Source organism: Notechis scutatus, chromosome Z (assembly GCF_049901735.1).
Source record: "Notechis scutatus isolate UNSWTSFEM ecotype Mainland chromosome Z, rNotScu1.2, whole genome shotgun sequence".
NCBI classification, from domain to species: domain Eukaryota; kingdom Metazoa; phylum Chordata; class Lepidosauria; order Squamata; family Elapidae; genus Notechis; species Notechis scutatus.
In genome coordinates this window covers 117,703,555-117,725,000 of record NC_142025.1, presented here as the reverse complement: position 1 = coordinate 117,725,000, position 21,446 = coordinate 117,703,555, and the positions used below count along the sequence as shown (strand labels likewise).

Sequence of the window (21,446 nt, the reverse complement as noted above, 5' to 3'; positions counted from 1 at the left end):
TTAAGATCTTTAAAAAAAAATATAGCACCCAGCGCCAGTGGTGGGATTCAAATAATTTAACAACCACTTCTCTGCCTAATGATTTTTTCCAACGACCAGTTCCACCAGTGGTGGGATTCAATTTTTTTTTGTGGGTGTGGTTTGGTGGGCATGGCAGGGGAAGGATACTGCAAAATCCCCATTCCCTCCCCACCCCACTAACCTGCTTTCCAGCTCCGTTCTCCTGGGCAGGGCAATCAAAGAAGACCCAGCCAATCAGCTGGGATTGGGGAGGCGGAGAATAGATGGGGGCGGGGCCAGTCAGAGGCGGGATTTGCCAGTTCTCCGAACTAGACAAAATTTTACGCTACCGGTTCTCGGGAACCGGTAAGAACCGGCTGAATATCACCTCTGCAGTTCATCAACAACCGGTTCTCCCGAACAAGTGCGAACTGGCTGAATCGCACCACCGCCTGGCGCTCATGACCAGATTGCTTAGCCTCCACCGTTAGCGACTCTTCAAATTAACAATGGCACCAGAGATTTACGTCCATGGCAGCATCCCCAACGCCATAGGTCGTCCTCAACGTACGACCACAATTGAGCCCAACCTTTAGGAGGCTGAGTGAGTTTTCGCCCTGTTTTTATGAACTTCCTTGCCCCCCGCGGTTCAGCGAATCACTGCAGTTTGTTAAGTGAGTAACCCGTTCATTAAGTGAATCTGGTTGGTTTTGCAAAAGGGGAATTCCGTGACTTCAGGACGGTCATAAGAGTGAGTCGGTTGCCCAGCATTTGAATTTCGATCGCAGGCCCATGGGGGGTGCGGTAACGATTATAAGTATGGAGGGGGAAAAAACCCAACTTTTTTTCAGGGCTGTTGCAACTTTAGCGGTCACTAAAATGAACTGTCGTAAGTTGAGGACTACTTGTATATGTATTGTATATTTACAATGGAGTCATGTGATTGCCGTTTGCAACCGTCCCAGCTGGTGAGTCCAATGGGGGAAAGCCAGATTCACTTAACAACCACATGATTCACTTAACGACTGTAAGGATTCACGTAACAATGGCAAAAAAGGGGGTCGGAAAATCAGGCCCATCTGACTCCTAAACCGTCTTGCTTAGAGACTAAAATTCTTGCCTCAATTCTGGTCATAAGTCAAGGACTACAGGCATGGCTAAATTTTAATTTTATATGTAGTAAAATACAGGACTCATACAGAATACAGTATGATCAGAAAGGCGATAGTGGTTTAAATGTATTAGAAACATCTGTGCATTTGAATAATATTTGTTCTAGATAACTTTAGTGTTATCATGATTTGTAATTGTTTTCTTTCAATTTATATGAAATGAATTTTTATGTTAATGAGATTTTACCCTTTGGGTAGTGAAATATTTGCAAGAAAATAAGCTCAGAGAGCAACAAGGATTCCTCCCTTTTAATATATTCCTCCCCCCCTTCTTCTCTTTGACAATGTATCTCCAATGTTATTCTCCTTGCATATTGCTCCTTCCCCCCACTTTTTGTTATGAATGAAAAGCAATAAAATATAATTAAATAAAATTTAAAAAGCAGCTGTTCCTTCTTTGGCAGCCTTCTTAGACAGACCAGATAGGAAACGAGACCAAATTAGCTAACTCTAAATGTATAGAATAGAATAGAATTCTTTATTGGCCAAGTGTGATTGGACACACAAGGAATTTATCTTGGTGCAAATACTCTCAGTGTGCATAAAAGAAAAGATACGTTCATCAAGAGTCAAGAATCATAAGGTACAATATTAATTGTACCTTGTTAATAATAGTCAAATCAAATCATACTAGGAAACAGTCAATATACATCGTAAGGATACAAGCGACAAAGTTACAGTCCTACAGTCACAAGTGGGAGGGGATGGGTGATAAGGAGTGATGAGAAGATTAATAGCAATAGTAGTGCAGACTTTGTAAATAGTTGGACAGTGTTGAGGGAATTATTTGTTTAGCAGAGCGATGGCGTTCAGGGAAAAACTGTCCTTGTGTCTAGTTGTTCCGGTGTGCAGTGCTCTATAGCATCGTTTTGAGGGGAGGAGTTGAAGCAGTTTATGTCCAGGATGTGAGGGGTCTATAAATATTTTCACAGCCCTCTTTTTGACTCATGCAGTATACAGGTCCTCCATGGAAGGCAAGTTGGTAGTAATTGTTTTTTTCTGCAGTCCTAATTAATCTCTGGAGTCTGTGTCTGTTGGGTTGCAGAATCTTATTATAAGGGTAAATTAACAGAATTATTTTTGCAAGTCTCGAAGTACAAATCTCCTTTTTTATGGCCTGAAAAGTACTTTCCGAACATGTTTATCCATCCATTAGGCAGTTCTGGGCTATGCTGACTCTTATCTTATTTGCAAAGAAAAGCAACTAAGAGGATTAAAGGCCTGGAGACTAAAACATACGAAGAACAATTGCAGGATTTGGGTTTGGCCAATCTTGCCTTCAGGTGCTTTGGAGAATAGATTGATCCCCTTGTTTTTTGTGGCAGACCCTCAAATATTGGAAGATTGCCAACATGTCACCTTGGTCCTTCTTTTCAATAGACTGGGTAGATCCAGTTCCTGCAATCATTCTTCGTATGTTTTAACTTCTAGGCCCTTAATCATTTTCTTATGACCATAATGGCGTTTACAACTTGACTTCTGCAGTTGTGGGTACTTCATCCCTGGAGGTTTTTAAGAACAGATTGGACAACCAATTTGTCTCTGGGATGATATAGGTTCTCCTGCTTGAGCAAGGGGCTGGACTAGAAGACCTCCAAGGTCCCTTCCAGTTCTATTCTGATTGTGTCACAGTTATAACTTAGGATGATACTACAAAAAATATGTTGAGATTTGGAAAAAATTCAAAGAAGAAGCAACTAAGATGATCAAAGGCCTGGAGACTAAAACATATGAAGAATGGTTGTAAGAATTGGGTTTGGCCAGTCTAGAGAAAATAAGGACTTAGGGGTCACATGATAGCAGCCTCCTAATATTTGGGGGGGCTGCCCCAAAGAAGAGGAGGGGGTCAACTTATTTTCCAAAGCACCTGAAGGCAGGACAAGACGCAATGGATGGAAACTAATCAAGGAGAGAAGCAACTTAGAACTAAGGATAATTTTCCTGACAGTTAGAACCATCAATCAGTGGAACAACTTGTCTCCAGAAATCGTGGGTGCTGCATCACTGGAGGTTGTTTAAGTAGAGATTGGACAACTATTTGTGTGAAATGGTCTAGAGTCTCCTGCCAAAGCAGGGAGCTGGACTAGAAGACCTCCAAGGTCCCTTTCAGCTCTATTCTGATTGTTTATTGATTATCTGACAGTTCCCCCGAGCAGCATTTCTTAACAAACGTGGGAAAAAAGATTGTAAAATTGGGCATGTCTCACTTAGCAACAGAAATTCTGGTCCCCATTGCTATCGTATTGTAAAAGATGTCTCTGATCAAGTGCAAAGTTTCCTCTCTCAGTCAATGATCACCTGTCTCCCCAAATCTAGTCTTCATACTTATGACCGGTTCTGAAGTTGCATGGCCATATTTTGGGAACTTGGCTATTGGTCTGCATTTATGGACGCTTGTGCAGGGGTGGGATTCTACCAGTTCGCACCTATTCGCTAGAACCGGTTGTTAACATTCTTAGCAGTTTGGAGAACCGGTTGTTAGAAGAAATTACTGGGCTAATCCTGTAAGGAAGGCGGGAAGGAAACATTCTGGTGTTGCTTACAGAAACTGCCTCTTCGTTAACCCTTATTACATTCTTGGCAGGACTAGATTTCCTGTCTCAGGAACCTCTCTGGAGTTTTTCCCCCTCCTTTGCTGGTACTTTGCTTGTGTGGAGTGACCATTCAAAGTTACAATGGCACTGAAAAAATTGACTTATGACCATTTTTCACACTTACGACTGTTGCAGCATGCCCACAGTCATGAGAGGCCAGGCAAGGAGATGCGTGCCTTGATGTGAGTGATATTGAGTTGGCCACACCCAGCCAATCACATGACCACCAAGCATGTCCACCCAGTCACATGACCACCAAGCCACGCCCACCACCTAAGCCACACCCACAGAACTGGTTGTTAAAATTTTTGAATCCCACCCCTGCGCTTGTGGTTTCCCACATTCATGTGTGACCGATTTATGACAGTTTCCCCCCAATGTTTATTTTCAGGTTTTGGGGAAAACACCCATAGGAAACATTGGGTGTGCTTAACAACCACTGCAAAAATGGTTCTGAAATCAGGTCTGGTCAGATGACTTGTTCTAACGATTATCGTTACTGAATGCACTTCCAAAATAGGCAGGCCTTGCATTTATGATATGCCATATGCTAGAGAGAGAGAGAGAGAGAGAGAGAGAGAGAGAGAATAAGATAGAATAACCGAATAACCAAGGATAATAGATGATAGATAGAGGATATAGATAGATAGATAATTGATAGATAGATAGATGATAGATAGATAGATAGATAGATAGATAGATAGATAGATAGATAGATAGATAGTCAGACAGACAGATAGAATAACCAAGTGATAAATGATAGATAGATAGGTGGATGATAAATAGATAGATAATTGATAGGTAGACAGATAGCTAGATGATGATATATAAATAGCTAGCTAGTTAGACAGACAGATGATAGATGATAGACATAGATACAGATAGATGATAGAGATATAGATTAAATAGATAGATTAAATATATATTGATAAGTAGATAGATAGCCAGATAGCTAGACACAGATGATAGATGATGATAGATAGATACAGATAGATGATAGACAAATAGACACACAGACAGATACAATAACCCAATACTCAAAGATGATAGATGATTGATAGATTGATGGATGATAAATACAAAGATGGAGATTGATGATAGATGACAGACAGACAGACGGATGATAGATAGATAGAGGTGGATAGGTGGATAGCTGGCTAGGTAAATGATAGATGATACAGATACATGATAGATATTAGACAGAGATAGAGAAATTAGATATAGATTAAATATAGATAGATAAAAATAACATTAAAAATAGCGGCACCCCCTATTGGAAGCGAGGGAAAGCGCAGGCGCTGCAGCTGGGTCCCCGTTGCCCCCGGGCGCCCCCTGCCGGCTGACGGCCGCCTCTCCGTCCCGCTCCTCGCGTCCTTTGGCCGTTCCTCGAGTAGCGGCGGGACAATCAGGCGCTTGTTCTCCGGCGCTGGTCGCCTCCTGGCCCGGCCGGACAATCCTTCTTTGTCCGTAGCCTCGGGATGCCAGGGCAGAAGGGCGTGGGGGGCGAGGCCGGCGGGGCTGCTTCGGGGGGCGGGCTGGAGTCGGAGGCTTCTCTCCTTCTCCTCCGAGGACCCCCGGCCAGCTCGAAGCCCCCGAGGCGGCAGGATGGGCGAGCAGGAGCCGGCGGGCGGCGAGGTCGGGGGCTTCGCTCTGGACAAGGAGTTCCTGCGGTCCCCCAAAGGGATAGTGATGGGGGCCGAGCTGGTAATCCCCGAAGAGACGCCCCCCAAACCTTCTCCTCCTCTTTCCCTAACTTTGCCTTCATCCCTCCGCTTATCAAGAGCATCCTTCCCTCCATCCTTCTCCTCCTTTGGATTGATCCTTTCTCCTTTCTTTCTCCTTTCTTCCTCCCCCCCTTCTCTCTTTTCTTTCTCTTTCTGATTGTTTATTTCGTTTTCCTTTGTTTTTCCTTTACTCCCCCCACACTTCTGGTCTCCCTGATGTCCTTTTGCTCCTTTTTCTTTGGTTTTCCTTTCTTCTTGTTGTTTTTCCTTCTTTGGTTTTTCCTTTCTTCCTTCTTCGCCTTTCCTTTTCCTTTCTTCCTTCTCCTTCCAATTTTCCTCCCTCCCTCCCTTTCCTCCCCTTCCTTGGCTTGTTTGTTTGTTTCTCCCTCCCTCTCCTCTTCCTCCTTCCTCCCTCCCTCCCTCTACTCCTTCCTTCCTTCGTCTCTCTCCTCCCCTTCCTTCCTCCTCCCTTCCACTCCTCTCCTCCTCTTCCTTCCTTCCTTCCTTCCTTCCTTCCTTCCTCTCTCTCCTCCCCTTTCTTCCTCCTCCCTCCCACTTCTCTCCCTCTTCCTTCCTTCCTTCCTTCCTTTCTCTCTTCCTCTTCCTTCCTCCTCCCTCCCACTCCTCTTCTCCTCTTCCTTCCTTCCTTCCTTCCTTCCTTCCTTCCTCTCTCTCCTCCCCTTCCTTCCTCCTCCCTCCCACTCCTCTCCTCCTCTTCCTTCCTTCCTTCCTCTCTCTCCTCCCCTTCCTTCCTCCTCCCTTCCACTCCTCTCCTCCTCTTCCTTCCTTCCTTCCTCTCTCTCCTCCCCTTCCTTCCTCCTCCCTCCCTCACCTCCCCTTCCTTCCTTCCTTTCTCTCCTCCCCTCCCTCCCTCCTGCCTCCCACTCCTCTCCTCTTCCTTCCTTCCTTCCTTCCTTCCTTCCTTCCTTCCTTCCTTCCTTCCTTCCTTCCTACCTCTCTCTCCTCCCCTTTCTTCCTCCTCCCTCCCACTCCCTCTCCCCTCTTCCTTCCTTCCTTCCTTTCTCTCTTCCTCTTCCTTCCTCCTCCCTCCCACTCCTCTCCTCCTCTTCCTTCCTTCCTTCCTTCCTTCCTTCCTCTCTCTCCTCCCCTTCCTTCCTCCTCCCTCCCACTCCTCTCCTCCTCTTCCTTCCTTCCTTCCTTCCTCTCTCTCTTCCCCTTCCTTCCTCCTCCCTCCCTCCTCTCCTCCTCTTCCTTCCTTCCTTCCTTCCTTCCTTCCTTCCTTCCTTCCTTCCTTCCTTCCTTCCTTCCTCTCTCTCCTCCCCTTTCTTCCTCCTCCCTCCCACTCCTCTCCCCTCTTCCTTCCTTCCTTCCTTTCTCTCTTCCTCTTCCTTCCTCCTCCCTTCCACTCCTCTCCACCTCTTCCTTCCTTCCTTCCTTCCTTCCTTCCTTCCTTCCTTCCTTCCTTCCTTCCTTCCTTCCTTCCTTCCTTCCTTCCTTCCTTCCTCTCTCTCCTCCCCTTCCTTCCTCCTCCCTCCCTCCTCTCCTCCTCTCCCTTCCTTCCTTCCTTCCTCTCTCTCCTCCCCTTCCTTCCTCCTCCCTCCCACTCCTCTCCTCCTCTTCCTTCCTTCCTTTCTCTCCTCCCCTTCCTTCCTCCTGCCTCCCTCATCTCCCCTTCCTTCCTTCCTCTCTCTCCTCCCCTTCCTTCTTTCCTCCTTCCTTCATCTACTCCCCTTCCTTCCTTCCTTCCTTCCTTCCTTCCTTCCTTCCTTCCTTCCTTCCTTCCTTCCTTCCTTCCTTCCTTCCTTCCTTCCTTCCTTCCTCTCCTTCCGTTTTTTTCATTTTGTCTTCAGTTTCTTCCTTTTCTCCTTTTTCCTCTTTTCTTTCCATTTGTTTTCTTTCTTCCTTTTCCTTTCTTTCATTTTCATTTCTTTCTTTTTCTTTCTTTCATTTTCCTTTCTGCCTTCTTTAGTTTTCCTTCCGGTTTTCCTTCCTCTCCACCATTTTCACCTCTCTGCATTGGCTGATTTTGTTTTTTTGGATTAATCCATTCTTATTGCCTTCCTCCCTCCCCCCGCCCCTTCGCACTTCCCCAATTTGGCGGTTTTCTAACTCCGCTTCCCATCGTTCCCTCCCATGAGGAGCTCGGCCCCAGATAGCTGGGGAGTGAGTAGATTTTTTCTTCCAAACCTGTAGCCCAAATTTGGGGTGGGGGTACAGAAAAAGATCTGTGTTGGGATTATTGGTGAAAAAAAACATCCAGAGATCAGTGAGTAGTTTTCCATAACGCCGTACTACAGTTCCCATCATGCAAAATATTGATATCCTGATGGGGCTGGGTGCAGTTTGCAGCAGAAAGCGTCATTTTTGGGGTTGGGGGGTGGGAGGGTGAGGTAGAAAAATCTCTTGATTCAGGTGAATATTTGCAAATTATCAACCAATATTTCTTAATGCTGGTTGCTTGAGAAGATGTCTGGACTTCAATTCCCAGAATTCCCCATCCAGAACAAAACCAGCTACGTTCAGCTGGAGAAAGCTGCTCCCGTTGAACATCTGCCTGTCCTGAAGCTCTAAAGCACGGGTGGGTGACCAATCTTGGCCACTTTAAAAATGCGTGGACTTCAACTCCCAGAATTCCTCAGCCAGCGCTATGATGCTTCCTCAGTCAGGCAGCTATGCTTCCTGGGGAATTCTGGGAGTTGAAGTCCACAAGTCTTAAATGATTATTTATGATTGTGGGGATGGGATAACGGTCGTAACTGTGAAAAACGGTCCTAAGTCATCTTTTTCCGTGCTGTTGTAATGCTTCATTAAATGAAAGATGGTAAATTACAGACAAATTCCAGGCTGGGGAATTCTGGGAGTTGAAGTCCTCATATCTTCAAGCATCCAAGGTTAATAAATACGGCTATAAGCTTTTTTTTAATGGTGAGTGCAATAGTGGGATCCTATCTTAGTCGCTACCAGTTCAGTGGGTGATCACAAGCACCCTCGGGATGTTTTTTACCGAACCGGTAGCATATCACCACTGGGTGGGTTCCCCCCATTGTATCAAAAATCTGCAAATCTAGACTTGGGGAAAAAAGTTGCACCATTCATACATGACGTTTTACCTTCTTTCAGGGTCTTTGTTTCCTGGTTTTCTTGCTGCTCACGGCTTCTGTTTCAGCCTACATGGGTGCCGCCTTGCTGGAGATATTGGTTACCCTGACTTTCCTGGGTTTGCGAGCCACGTACTACCATGAACGGCTGACCCGAGTCAACTGGCCCTGCCTGGTGGGTAAACCTTTGGGGTTAGGGTCAGCAAAGTCCCCCACTGTGGCCTCCTTCTTTAGCAAGTTGCATTGGAGTTAATTAAACAGTGCATTGAAGGACGTGATCCCTAATTTCCTGCCTTTTAGCATTTGAAGGGGTTTTAGGGTCTTGGGAATGACTTTTGCACTGATTCGGTGGCTTTTTTCCGCTTGCAGGATTTCCTTCGGTGCGTCAGTGCGGCCATCATCTTCATCGTGGTGGGCTTTGCTGTCATTGCCACCAACCACGAGGGATCGGCCGTGTCAGCCTTTGTGAGTGACCGCCGTTTCTCCCGATTGGCTCCTTGCATTGGGAGTCGGATTCCCAGAATTCCCCAGTCAGCCTCTGGGGAATTCTGGGAGATCGTATTCCGGATCTCAGATTGACCCAGAGGGAGGATGGAAAATTTACATTTGGGGGGCTGCTGCACTTGTTGAACCAAAGCTATTTACAACCAAACCCTTTTTACACAAGTCTTTTATTGTTTAATTTATTTATTTATTATTTTTATTATATTTTAGTTTAGTTTATTTGAGTTTATTTTATTTATGTTACGTTAGGTTTTTATTTTTTATGCATTTTTATTTTATTTTTTATTTTATTATAGTTTATTTCAGTTTATTTTATTTATGCTATATGAGGTTTTTATTTATTTTTATTTTATTTTTATTTTACTTTAATTCATTATTTTATTTTGTTTCAATTTATTTTGTTAGCTTATTTTATTTATGTTATGTTTTTATTAACTCAGTTTATTTTATTATTGTTTTTACTTTATTTTATATTTTATTAGTTTATTTTATTTTATTTATGTTATGTTTTTATTTTATTAGTTTATTTTATTAATGTTGTTTTTATTTTATTTATTATATTTTATTTCAATTTAGTTTAATATGTTGCTTTTATTTTATTTTATATTTGTTATTTTATATTTTATTATTTTATTTCATTTTAATTTCGTTTTATTTATTATTTTATTTTAATCTTCATTATTTTTACAAATAACTCAAGGTAACTCAATATTCAACACAATAACCTACTCTTATTTTTCCCACAACAATGCTGTGACGTTGGCTGGGCTGAGAGAGACGTTATTTATATGTTACCCAGTCCATTTTCAAGTGATTCTGGGCAGCGTATACATTTAATAAGTAAAGTTATGAATATTTATTTATTATATTTAATACATAAAAGAACAGAGCTTGGGTCAAAGGGCGGCCATCTTGATTTTTTAGCCCCTTCCATTCCAGGTTGCAAATTCCCCTGTAAAAAATTTTTTTTCAGAGATAAATCTAAGAAAATTCCATGCAATACAAGTTAAGCGCCCGTGAAATGCTAACTTTGGGCTTAACTCCGGGGGTTGGGGGGAAATGTGATTTTTTTCCAAATTGGAGAGCTCTTTAAACTCACAAGCTTTGCTTCTTTATTTCATGGCAGGTTTTCAGTCTTATTCTAATTGGAATTTTCTGCTTGGATGCCTACAAAACCTACCAAGCGGAGATGGGATCAGAAGAAGGTGAGCAGATCAAATGAATTTGTAGAATTTGTGCTCGTTTTTGCTGCGGCTGTGCTGAGCAAGTGGGACAGACCTGGCATGAAAAAAAAAGCCAAAACCAGATGGGAGACCACCAAGCTAGTGGTGCGTTTCAATTTTTTTTTACCACTGGTTCGGTGGGTGCGGCTTGGTAGGCGTGCTTTGCGCACACGCACACATTTTGCGTGCGTGTTAAATGACTCACCTCCTGCCATCCTGCATTCTCCCTGTGGCTTCAGCAGCTGACGTGCAGCAATATGTTGTGCCGCGCAAAGCAGCTGCGCTTTGGAAGCAGGGAATAAAAGTTATTATGGAAGGCCAGGAGGGCAGGTGGGCCCAACAGCAGAGCATCAGAGAGAACAGGTTCAGTCTGCGCTGCTCATTGGCGCTATCAGCTCGGCAGAACCAGGCCAAACCGGTAGAATACCACCACTGCACCAAGCGATGTCCGGAGTGAGGAAAGTAGTGAGGAAAGCCGCAAGAGACATCCTTGTAATCCCCAAATTTGGAATGAAATCTGATGACAGATTTTCCTGAAAGGTTGGAACAATGATTTAATCCTGGCTTCAAGCCGGGGAAAGAATGAGAGGGAAGTGTTTGGAGACTATGCAGATGTCTTGATTGATATTTAGTAGGTATAATTATAAATAAAAATGGATACTCTGTCATCTCCACCATCGTTACTCGATCTCTGCAACTTTTAAGATCTGTGGACTTCAACTCCCAGAATCCCCCAGCTGTGAATTCAACCAGCTGTGCTGGCTGGGGAATTCTGGGAGTTGATGTCCATCATCATCTTCTTTTAACAACACCATTATCCCTTGCGGGGTGGAGTTTGGGCAACTGAAAGAAGCTAGCTGAGTGTTTAATGGCCGGATGCCCTTCCTGTCACCAATGCGGAGTTTTGTTCAGCAGATATATTCTCATTGTGCCCAGAGGGAGAAATATCTGCCTCTATTTAGGATCGAACTCACAGTCTCCTGATTGTGAGGCAACAAACTATCGAATGACATATGTTAGAAAGGCGTATAAAATAATCAAAATGCTGGCCCTGCCCCTACACCGGAAGACACATCCCTTGTTCACCTGCCTAATTTGGATTTTGACTTTTTTTTGACACTCCTGTGGTTGTTCTGAGGTCAAAACCCACTGACCTCCTTTTCTACCAAATTGCTTTTCCTCTTCCCTTACAGACCCGGAGCGTCGGTGAATTTGCACGCTCACATGTCCAGTGGTGAAAATCCCACCTCAGGTCTCCAGCCTCTATATCGGCGTGTGCTCTCAGAGCTGAATCCATCTTTCCTGGAGAATCTGGATCTGTGATTTTAGATCATTTCTAGATTTAATTTACCGGAAAGACAAAATTAAAATGGTTTTGGATGCGATACAATAGGCTTCACATTTCCAGCGACCGAATATACATGCAGGAAAAAGTGAACACAGATGTCTTTTACTACTAAACATATCTATACTACTAAAATTCTTGTGTCTGTCAGTTTGTAACCTTCAATTGGGTGAAACAGTGCATTGTCAAGCAACAATTTTTGAATTCATGTATTTCAAAGGGGCTGATTTAAAGATTGTGTCCAAAATCTGGGACCCAGGACTTTTGTGGGGTTGAATTTTGGCAAAGCCGTGGCTATTTGCTGCATTCATGATTTCCAACAGGCCTCCCAGTTTCCCACAAAAACAGTCATTGGAGAAGCCTGAAGGAAAAATGAGTCGCTATTACTTCCAATTGTTTTTTGTTTTTTTTTGCTTGTTTCTCTGTTTAGGGAAGGAAATCTATCTGAAACAATGACTCCATCGGTCATGGGTTGTCTAGTAGAACCCTAGACTCCCTGAATCAGGAGGTTATCTTAGAGGTCATCCAATCCAACCCCTGCAAAGTAGGATGCTTGGGAACATTGTTAACAAGTCCTATCTAGATTCTGTTTGAAGAACTTCAGTGAAGGAAAACTCACCACTCTATGTGGCTACTTGTTCCTCTAGCTCAGGGGTCTCCAATTAAGACTTGTAGACTTCAACTCCCAGAATCCCCCAGCCAGCTATGTTGACTAAGGAATGCTGGGAGTCAAAGTTTACAAGTCTTAAAGGAGCCAAGGTTGGAGACTCTTGCCTTAGCTGATAGCTCACAACCTTAGGAAATTCCTCCTGATTTCTAGGGTCTACCTCAGTGTAGCGACTTTAAGCTTCAACTCCCAGAATTCCACCAATCAGCCAGAATTCTGGGAATTGAAGTCCACGCATCTTAAAGGAGCTAAGGTTGAAAAACTTTGTACCGTCTCCTCATGTACAGGAACTATGAGTATGCATCTTTCAAAACTGGGTGTGGAAGTATGCCCAAATTGAAGGTTCAAGGGACCCTCGTGCAAATCAGATAAACCAGAAGGGTTGAGCAAAATTCACCTCTGTGGTTATATAATATTTTGCATTAATATTAAGGAATTCCAAGAGCATGAGATAGTTTGAAGCTACAGTGGAGCATGGATGTAAATGTGTATATTATTCATATTGAAAGGCACGTGATATAGAGTGAATGGCCTCTGTGTGAAGCAGTGGGTGTGAGGCCTGGGCACAATGTGTGCGAATTGAGCATTTTTGTACACGCAAAAAAAACGGTTTTCAAACTTTGGCAAGCAGTGCAATCACTTAAAAACGAGCCCGCAGAAATTTCCCCTGATGAAGAGATGAAATTGGATGGGTTGGAGTGAACTTTTGAATTTCTCTTTCATTTCTCCAAGAAATCTCATCAAGAGTCCAATTCACACAATTACTAAGGTTGTGAAAAGCTGGTCTAGAGAGCTAGATTTGATGAGCTGCCCAGGGTGACGCCAGGCACAACACGTAGAGATAGTCCTTGACTTACAATCTCATTTAGTGACTGTTCGAAGTTACAACACCCAGTGAAAGAAGTGACTTATTTTTCACACTACATGTGCATGGTCGTTTAATGACCCTGTAATCCCTTGCGGGGTGGAGTCTGGGCAACTGAATGGATCTGAGTGTTTTAATGGCCGGATGCCCTTCCTGTCGCCAATGCAGAGTTTTGTTCAGCAGATATATTCTCATTGTGTGCCCAGAGAGAGAAATATCTGTCTCTACCTAGGATCGAACTCACAGCATCCTGATTGTGAGGCAAGAGCTCCACCTCTAGGCCACCACACCACTCACTACATGTGCATGGTCACATGTTCAAATTTCGGATGCTTGGCAACCAGCTTGTATTTATGTCGGTTGCAGTGTTCACTGAACAACCTTGCCCAGAAAGGTTGTAAAAGAAGACAAAACTCATGTAACCACTGTCTTTCTTAGCAACGGAAATCTTGGGCCCCATTGTGGTCGTTAAGTCGAGGACTAGATGTAAAAAGGGAAACTGTACAGCTAGTCGAGTTACGGCCCTAATTGAACCTGGCAATTATGGTCTCATAAATTGTGAAAGTTTTAAAATGGGTTACCATTGCTAAGTGAGTTCGCCCCATTTTACGGCTTTTCTTGCCAAGAATCACTGCAGTTGTTAAATGAATCACTGCAGTTGTTAAATAAATAACATGGTTGTTAACTGAGTCCGGTTTCCCCATAGACTTGGCTCGTGAGAAGATTGCAGAATAGGATCACATGACCTCTGGACACTGCAAATCGTCATAAATATGAGTCAGTTGCCGAGTGTTTGAATTTTGATCCCCTGACCAAGGGAATGCCACAACGGTCGTTAAGTGTGAAAAATGGCCATAAGTCACTTTTTTCAGGGCCATTGCAACTTTGAATGGTCACTAAATGAATTGCTGTAAGTCGAGGACTACCTGTAGTTTATTTATTTATTTAATATTTATTTTTCACATTTTTGAACCGCCCACCTGCCTCAGAAAATAACTTAGGCCACTGAATCCACTCTGAATTTCTCATCTAAATTAATAATATCACCAAATTAGATGTTAGTTTGTTTTTACTGTTGAATTATGTGTGTGTGTCCTGCTTGATTGGGAGGGAATAATTCAATTTTTGATGCTAAATTCATTCCAGTCCAATTCCTTCCTTCCCATTTATAAAAACTGACTATAATACTTAACATCGCCACCAGAGTGAGCCAACCCACAAGAAATAAGTCCTTGGTAGGGAATCTAATTTCGCCTGCAGATGCCAATTCTGAACACTAGGGGGCACCATTGATCCTTGCAATTTTAGAATTAAGAGCTAGAAACCCAATTTTTAATAAGATATTAGGAAAATAGTCCCCTCTATCACTAATATTGTACCCGGTTAACGTAACTCAAAGGCACGCTTGTTTACAAAAGCTGCAATACATGCATGATCTAAATACAAGTAGTCCTCAACTTATGACCACAATGGAGCCCAAAATTAATGTTGCTAAGTGAGAAATTGGTTAAGGGAGTTTTGTCCCATTTTCTTGCCACATTTGTTCAGTGAATCACTGCAGTTGTTAAATTAGTAACACGGTTGTTAAGTGTTGTTAACTGTTGCTGTTGTTTTTGCTTGTCAGACGGTTGTAAAATGGGGATCACGTGACCCTGGGACATTGCAATTGTCATAAATGTGAGTCAGCCATCAAGCATCCAAATGTAAATGTTGCAACAGTCATAAGAGTGAAAAATGGTCGTAAATCACTTTTTTCAATGCCGTTGTAACTTTGAACAGTCACTAAGCGAACCATCGTAAGTTGAGGACGACCCGTATGAGTCTTGGAAATTGTTTTTCCCGTGAACATGATTCTGACGTGATTTTATTTTAACGGGGTGGGAAAATTATTTGATGCCACTTGTTGGTTGGCTCTTAACATACATTTCAGGTTTGAGCAACAGAAATGTGTAGAAACGAGAGATTTTTTTTTTTGCTATTTGCTAGATTTATTTCACTGCTCTATATTCACATTAGGGCCTCTCGAGGCAAAGGGTTGTCATTAAATGGCTACTTTGGCTACTTTGGCATTAAATGGCTACTTTGGCATCCTCACTCTTCATCGAGAAGTTTCTGGAAGAGAGAAGCAGAAAGGAAAAGCGTGAAAAAAACAAACCAAGAAAGCAGAAATCAATCACAATTCTTTGTGACTATGAAATACGCATATATTTTTTTCTGTTGCAGGATCCCCTGGGAGTGGTGAAGGAGCTTTGTTATTAGGATTATTATTACTTTGTTGTTTTGCACGTAGACTAAGAGCTTCTGCACTGGAGACAAATTCCTTGTGTGTTTAATCACAATCATATTCTATTCCGTTCCTTATTCTTTTCTTTTTTATTATTCTATTTCTATTTCTATTCCTATTCCATATTTTCTATTCTATTCTATTCTATTCTATTCTATTCTATTCTATTCTATTCTATTCTATTCTATTCTATTCTATTCTATTCTATTCTATTCTATTCTGCTCTGCTCTGCTCTGTTCTACTCTATTCTATCCTCTTTTCTTCCCTTCTCTTCGATTCAGTTCCAGTACGTTAAAGAAAATTTAATTTTGGTGAGAGGGAAATATTAGTCAATATTGCCTTGGGTTGCTATCTGTCCCACATTGTGGACCAAACTAGGAAACTAATTTCACAAAAAAAGCTAAAAGCTCTATCTCTCTGTCTCCCATATCTCTCTATCTACCTATATCTTTATCTTTATCTATTTCTATCTTTCTATCTTTCTATATCTATCTATCTATCTATCTATCTATCTATCTATCTATCTATCTATCTATCTATCTATCTATCTATCTATCTATCCATCCATCCATCCATCTATTATCTATCTATCTATCTATCTATCTATCTATCTATCTATCTATCTATCTATCTATCTATCTATCCCTCCCCATCTCTCTGTCTCTGTTTCTTTCTCTATAAATATCTATATATATAATCTATCAAGCTATCATATATATTTTCTTTCTATATCTCTACTAATCATATCTCTTTCTATATCTATATCATATCTCTTTCTATATCCTATCTGTCTGTCTGTCTGTCTATCTATCTATCTATCTATCTATCTATCTATCTATCTATCTATCTATCTATCTATCTATCTATCTAATCTATCATCCCTCCCTGTCTCTCTGTTTCTGTCTTTCTCTATAAATATCTATTATCTGTATCTATCATCTATCTATCATCTCTTTCTGTCTGCCCTGTGCATCATCCATTTGTCCATTCCATCTCTCTCTTTCTTTATCTCTCCCCCCCTCCCCACATCTCTATCTACCTGATAGGAGAAGCAGTGGGTAGGTCAAAATCCAAATAAGGCCCAGAAAGAGCCTGTTTTCAAGCATTTGCCAGTTCTGTCTTTCCCCTTCTGAACTCCCAGAATAAGAACTCACCTTTCCTCCCACGTCACGACTTTTGGCCTTCAGCTTGTTGATTTGGGACTCTGCAATGTCCGCCCTCTCCTCGGCTTCGTCCAACTCATGCTGGACCTTCCGGAATTTGGCCAGGTTGGTGTTCGCCTGCTCCTCCTGGGAAGGGAGTAGAAAAGGAATTGAGGAACGCTTGTGGATTGCAAAACCCTCCCATCGTTGTTCTTGTGTTAATGCCACCCTCCATCTCTTCGTTTGGAATCCACTGTCCAGTTGTGGACACGACACTGCAGAAGGGACGGGAGAGAGAGATCAAGTTCTCGCCACGTGATGTGGAAACTGAAGTCCTGTGGAGGATCAGTTGAAGGATCTCGATATGATGAGAAGAGGCAGAAGAGCAGTTGTCAAATAATAGTAACAGAGTTGGAAGGCACCTCAGAGGTTAACTAGTCCAACCCCCTCCTCTCTATACACAGTTTCTGATAAATGATTGTCTAATCTCTTCCTAAAAACTTCCAGTGATGGAGCAGCCACAACTTCTGGAAGCAAGTTGCTCCACAGATTAATTGCTCTAACTTAGAACTTCTCCTTAGTTCTAAGTTGCTTCTCTTCTTGATTCATGTCCATCTTTTTTTCTTCTCGTCCTGCCTTCAGGTGCTTTGGAGAATAGGTGGACCCCCTTCTTCTTTGGGGCAGACCCTCAAATATTGGAAGACTGCCCTCAAGTCATCCCTGGTCCTTCTTTTCCTTAAATGAGACCTATCCAATTCCTGCAGCCGTTCTTCATATGTTTTAGCTTCTAGGCCCCCTCATCGTTTCTGTTATGACCATGATGGCGTTTACAGCTTGACTTCAGAAGTTGTGGGTACTTCATCCCTGGAGGTTTTTAAGACGAGATTGGACAACCAATTTGTCTCTGGGATGGTATAGGTTCTCCTGCTTGAGCAAGGGGCTGGACTAGAAGACCTCCAAGGTCCCTTCCAGTTCTATTCTATTCTATTCTATGCTATGCTATGCTATGCTATGCTATTCTAATTCTATTCTATTCTATTCTATTCTATTCTATTCTATTCTATTCTATTCTATTCTATTCTAATTCTATTCTATTCTATTCTATTCTATGCTATTCTATTCTATGCTATGCTATGCTATGCTATGCTATGCTATGCTATTCTAATTCTATTCTATTCTATTCTATTCTATTCTATTCTATTCTAATTCTATTCTATTCTATTCTATTCTATGCTCTTCTATTCTATGCTATGCTATGCTATTCTATGCTATGCTATTCTAATTCTATTCTATTCTATTCTATTCTAATTCTATTCTATTCTATTCTATTCTATTCTATTCTATTCTAATTCTATTCTATTCTATTCTATTCTATGCTATTCTGTTCTGTTCTGTTCTGTTCTGTTCTGTTCTGTTCTATTCTATTCTATTCTATTCTATTCTATTCTATTCTATTCTATTCTAATTCTATTCTATTCTATTCTAATTCTATTCTATTCTATTCTATTCTAATTCTATTCTATTCTAATTCTATTCTATTCTAATTCTAATTCTAATTCTATTCTATTCTATTCTATTCTATTCTATTCTATTCTATTCTAATTCTATTCTATTCTATTCTATTCTATTCTATTCTATTCTATTCTATTCTAATTCTATTCTATTCTATTCTATTCTATTCTATTCTATTCTATTCTAATTCTATTCTATTCTAATTCTATTCTATTCTAATTCTATTCTACTAATTCTACTAATTCTATTCTATTCTATTCTATTCTATTCTATTCTATTCTATTCTATTCTATTCTATTCTAATTCTATTCTAATTCTATTCTATTCTATTCTATTCTAATTCTATTCTATTCTATTCTATTCTATTCTATTCTAATTCTAATTCTATTCTATTCTATTCTATTCTATTCTATTCTATTCTATTCTATTCCAATTCTATTCTATTCTTATGCTATTCTATTCTATTCAATATCTCTTCTCTTCTCTTCTCTTCTCTTCTCTTCTCTTCTCTTCTCTTCTCTTCTCTTCTCTTCTCTTCTCTTCTCTACTCTTCCCTTCCCTTCCGTTATCCCACGGGTCCCCAAACTTGGCAACTTTAAGACTTGTGGACTTTAATTCCCAGAATTCCTCAGCAAGCTATGCTGGCTGGAGAGTTCTGAGAGTTGGTCCACAAGTCTTAAAGTTGCCAAGTTTGGAAACTTCTGCCTTATCCTATCCTATCCTATCCTATCCTATCCTATCCTATCCTGTCCTGTCCTGTCCTGTCCTGTCCTGTCCTGTCCCATCCTATCCTTGCAAATCAGGTTGGTTCCATCCCCAACCTGATTTGATGGCCTATCTTTAGTCGTTAAGATTAGGTATTTCTTAATGGTTCCCCACCATGATTTAAAAATAAAATTAGTTAGCCGGAAAAGATGCTATTCGACTCCTTTCCAGATATGAACACGGCTTTCTTCCAACTTCAAAGAATACCTCCCACAAATGAGATGGAACCATATAAATACAGATAATCCTCGAATTAGAACCACAACCGAGCCAGAAATGTCTACTGCTAAGCAGGGCAGTTGTTAAGTGAATTTCCCCCCATTTTACGACCTTTCTTGCCACCGTCATTAAGTGAATCTGGCTTCCCTGTTGACTTTGCTTGTCAGAAGATCGCAAAAGGGGAATCACGCAGCTCCGGGGATACTGCAACCGTCGTAAATACGAGTCAGTTGCCAAGCATCTGAATTTGGATCGTGGGACCGTGCATGGAGATAATGCAACGGTCATAAGCATGAAAAATGGACACAAGTCCCTTTTTTTTTTCAGGGCCGCTGCGTCTTCGAACGCTCACAGAGCGAACCGTCGTTAGTCGAGGACTGCCTGTTAAAAGGAACCATTCTTTTCTCGTTTACTTTGCCCAATCCTGCATGGTCTCAATCCAAGGTTAGGGCTTAAAGAGGGCTTAAAGAGATCATGCCAAGCCATTTAAAGTCTTGTAAAAGCTTTAAGATTGACAAAATCTCTCGGCTACCTGCTGACTTTGAAAATTGCCGGCTTGGCTGATCGGAAAAAATAATAATCAAAGCATCAGGTGAACTTAAGCTAAGCAGTTTTACTAAGTGGAGAAACTCTTTTGCAAATAGGAAAATCTATCACCTATCACCGCTGTCTGTCTGCCTGTCCTATCATCCATTTGTCCATTCCATCTCTCCCTATCTCTCTCCCTTTCTCTTTTTCTCTCTCCCTTTTTCTATATCTCTCCCTTTCTCTATATCTCTCTTTCTCAATCTCTTCCTTTCTCTATCTCTATCTCTCTCCCTTTCTCTATATTTCTTTCCCTTTCTCAGTATCTCTCTATCTTTCTCCCTCTTCCATTCTCTCTCTTTCTCAATCTCTTCATTTTTCTATCTCTCTCCCTTTCTCTATATCTCTCTCCCTTTCCCCCTCTCCCCTTTTCTTTATCTCTCTCTCCCTTTCTCTCTTTCCCCCTTTCTCTCTTTCTCTCCCTTTCTCTCTCTCTCCCCCATCATCCACCCCACCCGTCTCTATCTACCTGATAGGAATAAGTAGGGAGTAAGTCAAAAGATAAAATACATCCAGGAAAGAGGCCATTATCAACCATTTGCCAATTCTGCCTTTCCTCCTCTTAGCCTCGACTTACGACCACAAGGGAGCCCAAAATTTCTGTCGCTGTGCAAGACAGTTGCGAAATAAGCACTGTCCCATTTCACGATCTTTCTTGTCACCGTTGTTAAGTGAATCTCCGCCGTGGTTAAGTTAGCCACACGGTTGTTAAACAAATCGGGCCTCCCCGCTGATTTCGCTCATCAGTAGGTTGCAAAAGGATCACGTGACACCCCCCCAGGATATAAACTGTCATAAATACGAGTCAGTGGCCAAGAGTCTGAATTTTGATCCCACGGTTATGGGGTGGTGGTCGTAAGCATGAATAACGTCCCTAACGTCACACTTTCTCCAGTCCCGTTGTAACTTCGAACGGGTCACTAAACGAACTGCCGTAAGTCGAGGACTGGCTTTCGCTGGAAAACTCACCGCTTCTTCAGCTTGTCTCTTGTAAGCCTTCACCTTGGTCTGCAATTTGTCTACCAGGTCTTGAAGCCTCAGCAGATTTTTCTTGTCCTCTTCGGTCTACAGATGAAGGAAAAAAAGGAGAAGGGGTAGTCGGAGGTCTAGAGCCATAATTATCCACGCGCCTCTCGTTCTCTTTGAGAGAAAAGGTTTTGCTGGATGTCTGAATCCTATCACCCATGGGTGTAGTTTCAAAAGGCCATCAAAATGGTTTGCCAAAAAATAAAAATGAATTTGGGGGGGAGATGTTTCCTTGCAGGCATCTCATGAACCAGCTAGGTATCAGCATCAGTGTTAGAAGGGGTAGGTGTCAACTAAAAAAAAATACTTCTTTGGTTTTTGTAGTTGTCAGTCAAATGGGAGGGGGCAAAACAGTGCATTCCTTAAATGCTTCAGATAATTGCTCGGGCAATCGAAGCTTCTGGCATGCAAGATTATTACTGGAGAGCATTGATTGATGACTCTTGGCTATGGATGTGTCCCATTGGAGAATATACATCGGGGTGGGGGGCGGGAGAACAGGGTCAAGGGGGAAAGGAATGATGTGTCTCAGAGTCGGCTACATCCAGGTAATGCCAACATGTCAACTCCTAATAAATCAATCATTTTTAGGTGCGGCTAGAGACTTATGATTTGAATGTGGGGGTGCATGTCAGAGTCCTGACAGTAGGGTTTATGGAGAGGAAGGGGAGGAGAAGGAGGAGGAGGAAGAACGTGGGTTCCTTGATACTGTCTGAGCTGGGTGGTTTTCTTGCAGACGTTTCATGACCCAACTAGGTA

At 41.9% G+C, this 21,446-nt stretch overlaps 2 protein-coding genes across 2 annotated transcripts in view; one reads left to right on the top strand and one right to left on the bottom strand.

Moving 5' to 3' along the window:
- Positions 1–5,233: 5,233 nt before the first annotated feature.
- CMTM5 (CKLF like MARVEL transmembrane domain containing 5) lies at positions 5,234–11,756 on the top strand. The gene is made up of 5 exons (XM_087945609.1): positions 5,234–5,470; positions 8,572–8,724; positions 8,919–9,014; positions 10,180–10,258; positions 11,470–11,756. The coding sequence occupies exons 1-5, from the start codon at positions 5,372–5,374 to the stop codon at positions 11,484–11,486; spliced, it is 444 nt and encodes a 147-aa protein (XP_087801735.1). The 5' UTR covers positions 5,234–5,371; the 3' UTR covers positions 11,487–11,756.
- A 3,389-nt stretch (positions 11,757–15,145) lies between these two features.
- Positions 15,146–21,446, bottom strand: part of LOC113422280 (myosin-6) — a 67,084-nt gene continuing 60,783 nt past the window's right edge. The window contains exons 39-41 of the mRNA XM_087946368.1: positions 20,631–20,726; positions 16,593–16,727; positions 15,146–15,265 (exon numbers count right to left, since the gene is read on the bottom strand). Of these exons, the coding sequence (XP_087802494.1) occupies positions 15,245–15,265; positions 16,593–16,727; positions 20,631–20,726 (252 nt within the window). The 3' untranslated portion in view covers positions 15,146–15,244. The remainder of the gene's footprint in view (positions 15,266–16,592; positions 16,728–20,630; positions 20,727–21,446) is intronic.

What these genes read in the sequence shown, in the direction of transcription:
- CMTM5 (XM_087945609.1), top strand. Translation starts at nt 5,372, where the DNA reads ATGGGCGAGCAGGAGCCGGCGGGCGGCGAGGTCGGGGGCTTCGCTCTG. An exon ending in GAGTCAACTGGCCCTGCCTG is followed by an intron (nt 8,725 to 8,918) that starts GTGGGTAAACCT and finishes TTCCGCTTGCAG; the next exon opens with GATTTCCTTCGGTGCGTCAG. An exon ending in GATCGGCCGTGTCAGCCTTT is followed by an intron (nt 9,015 to 10,179) that starts GTGAGTGACCGC and finishes ATTTCATGGCAG; the next exon opens with GTTTTCAGTCTTATTCTAAT.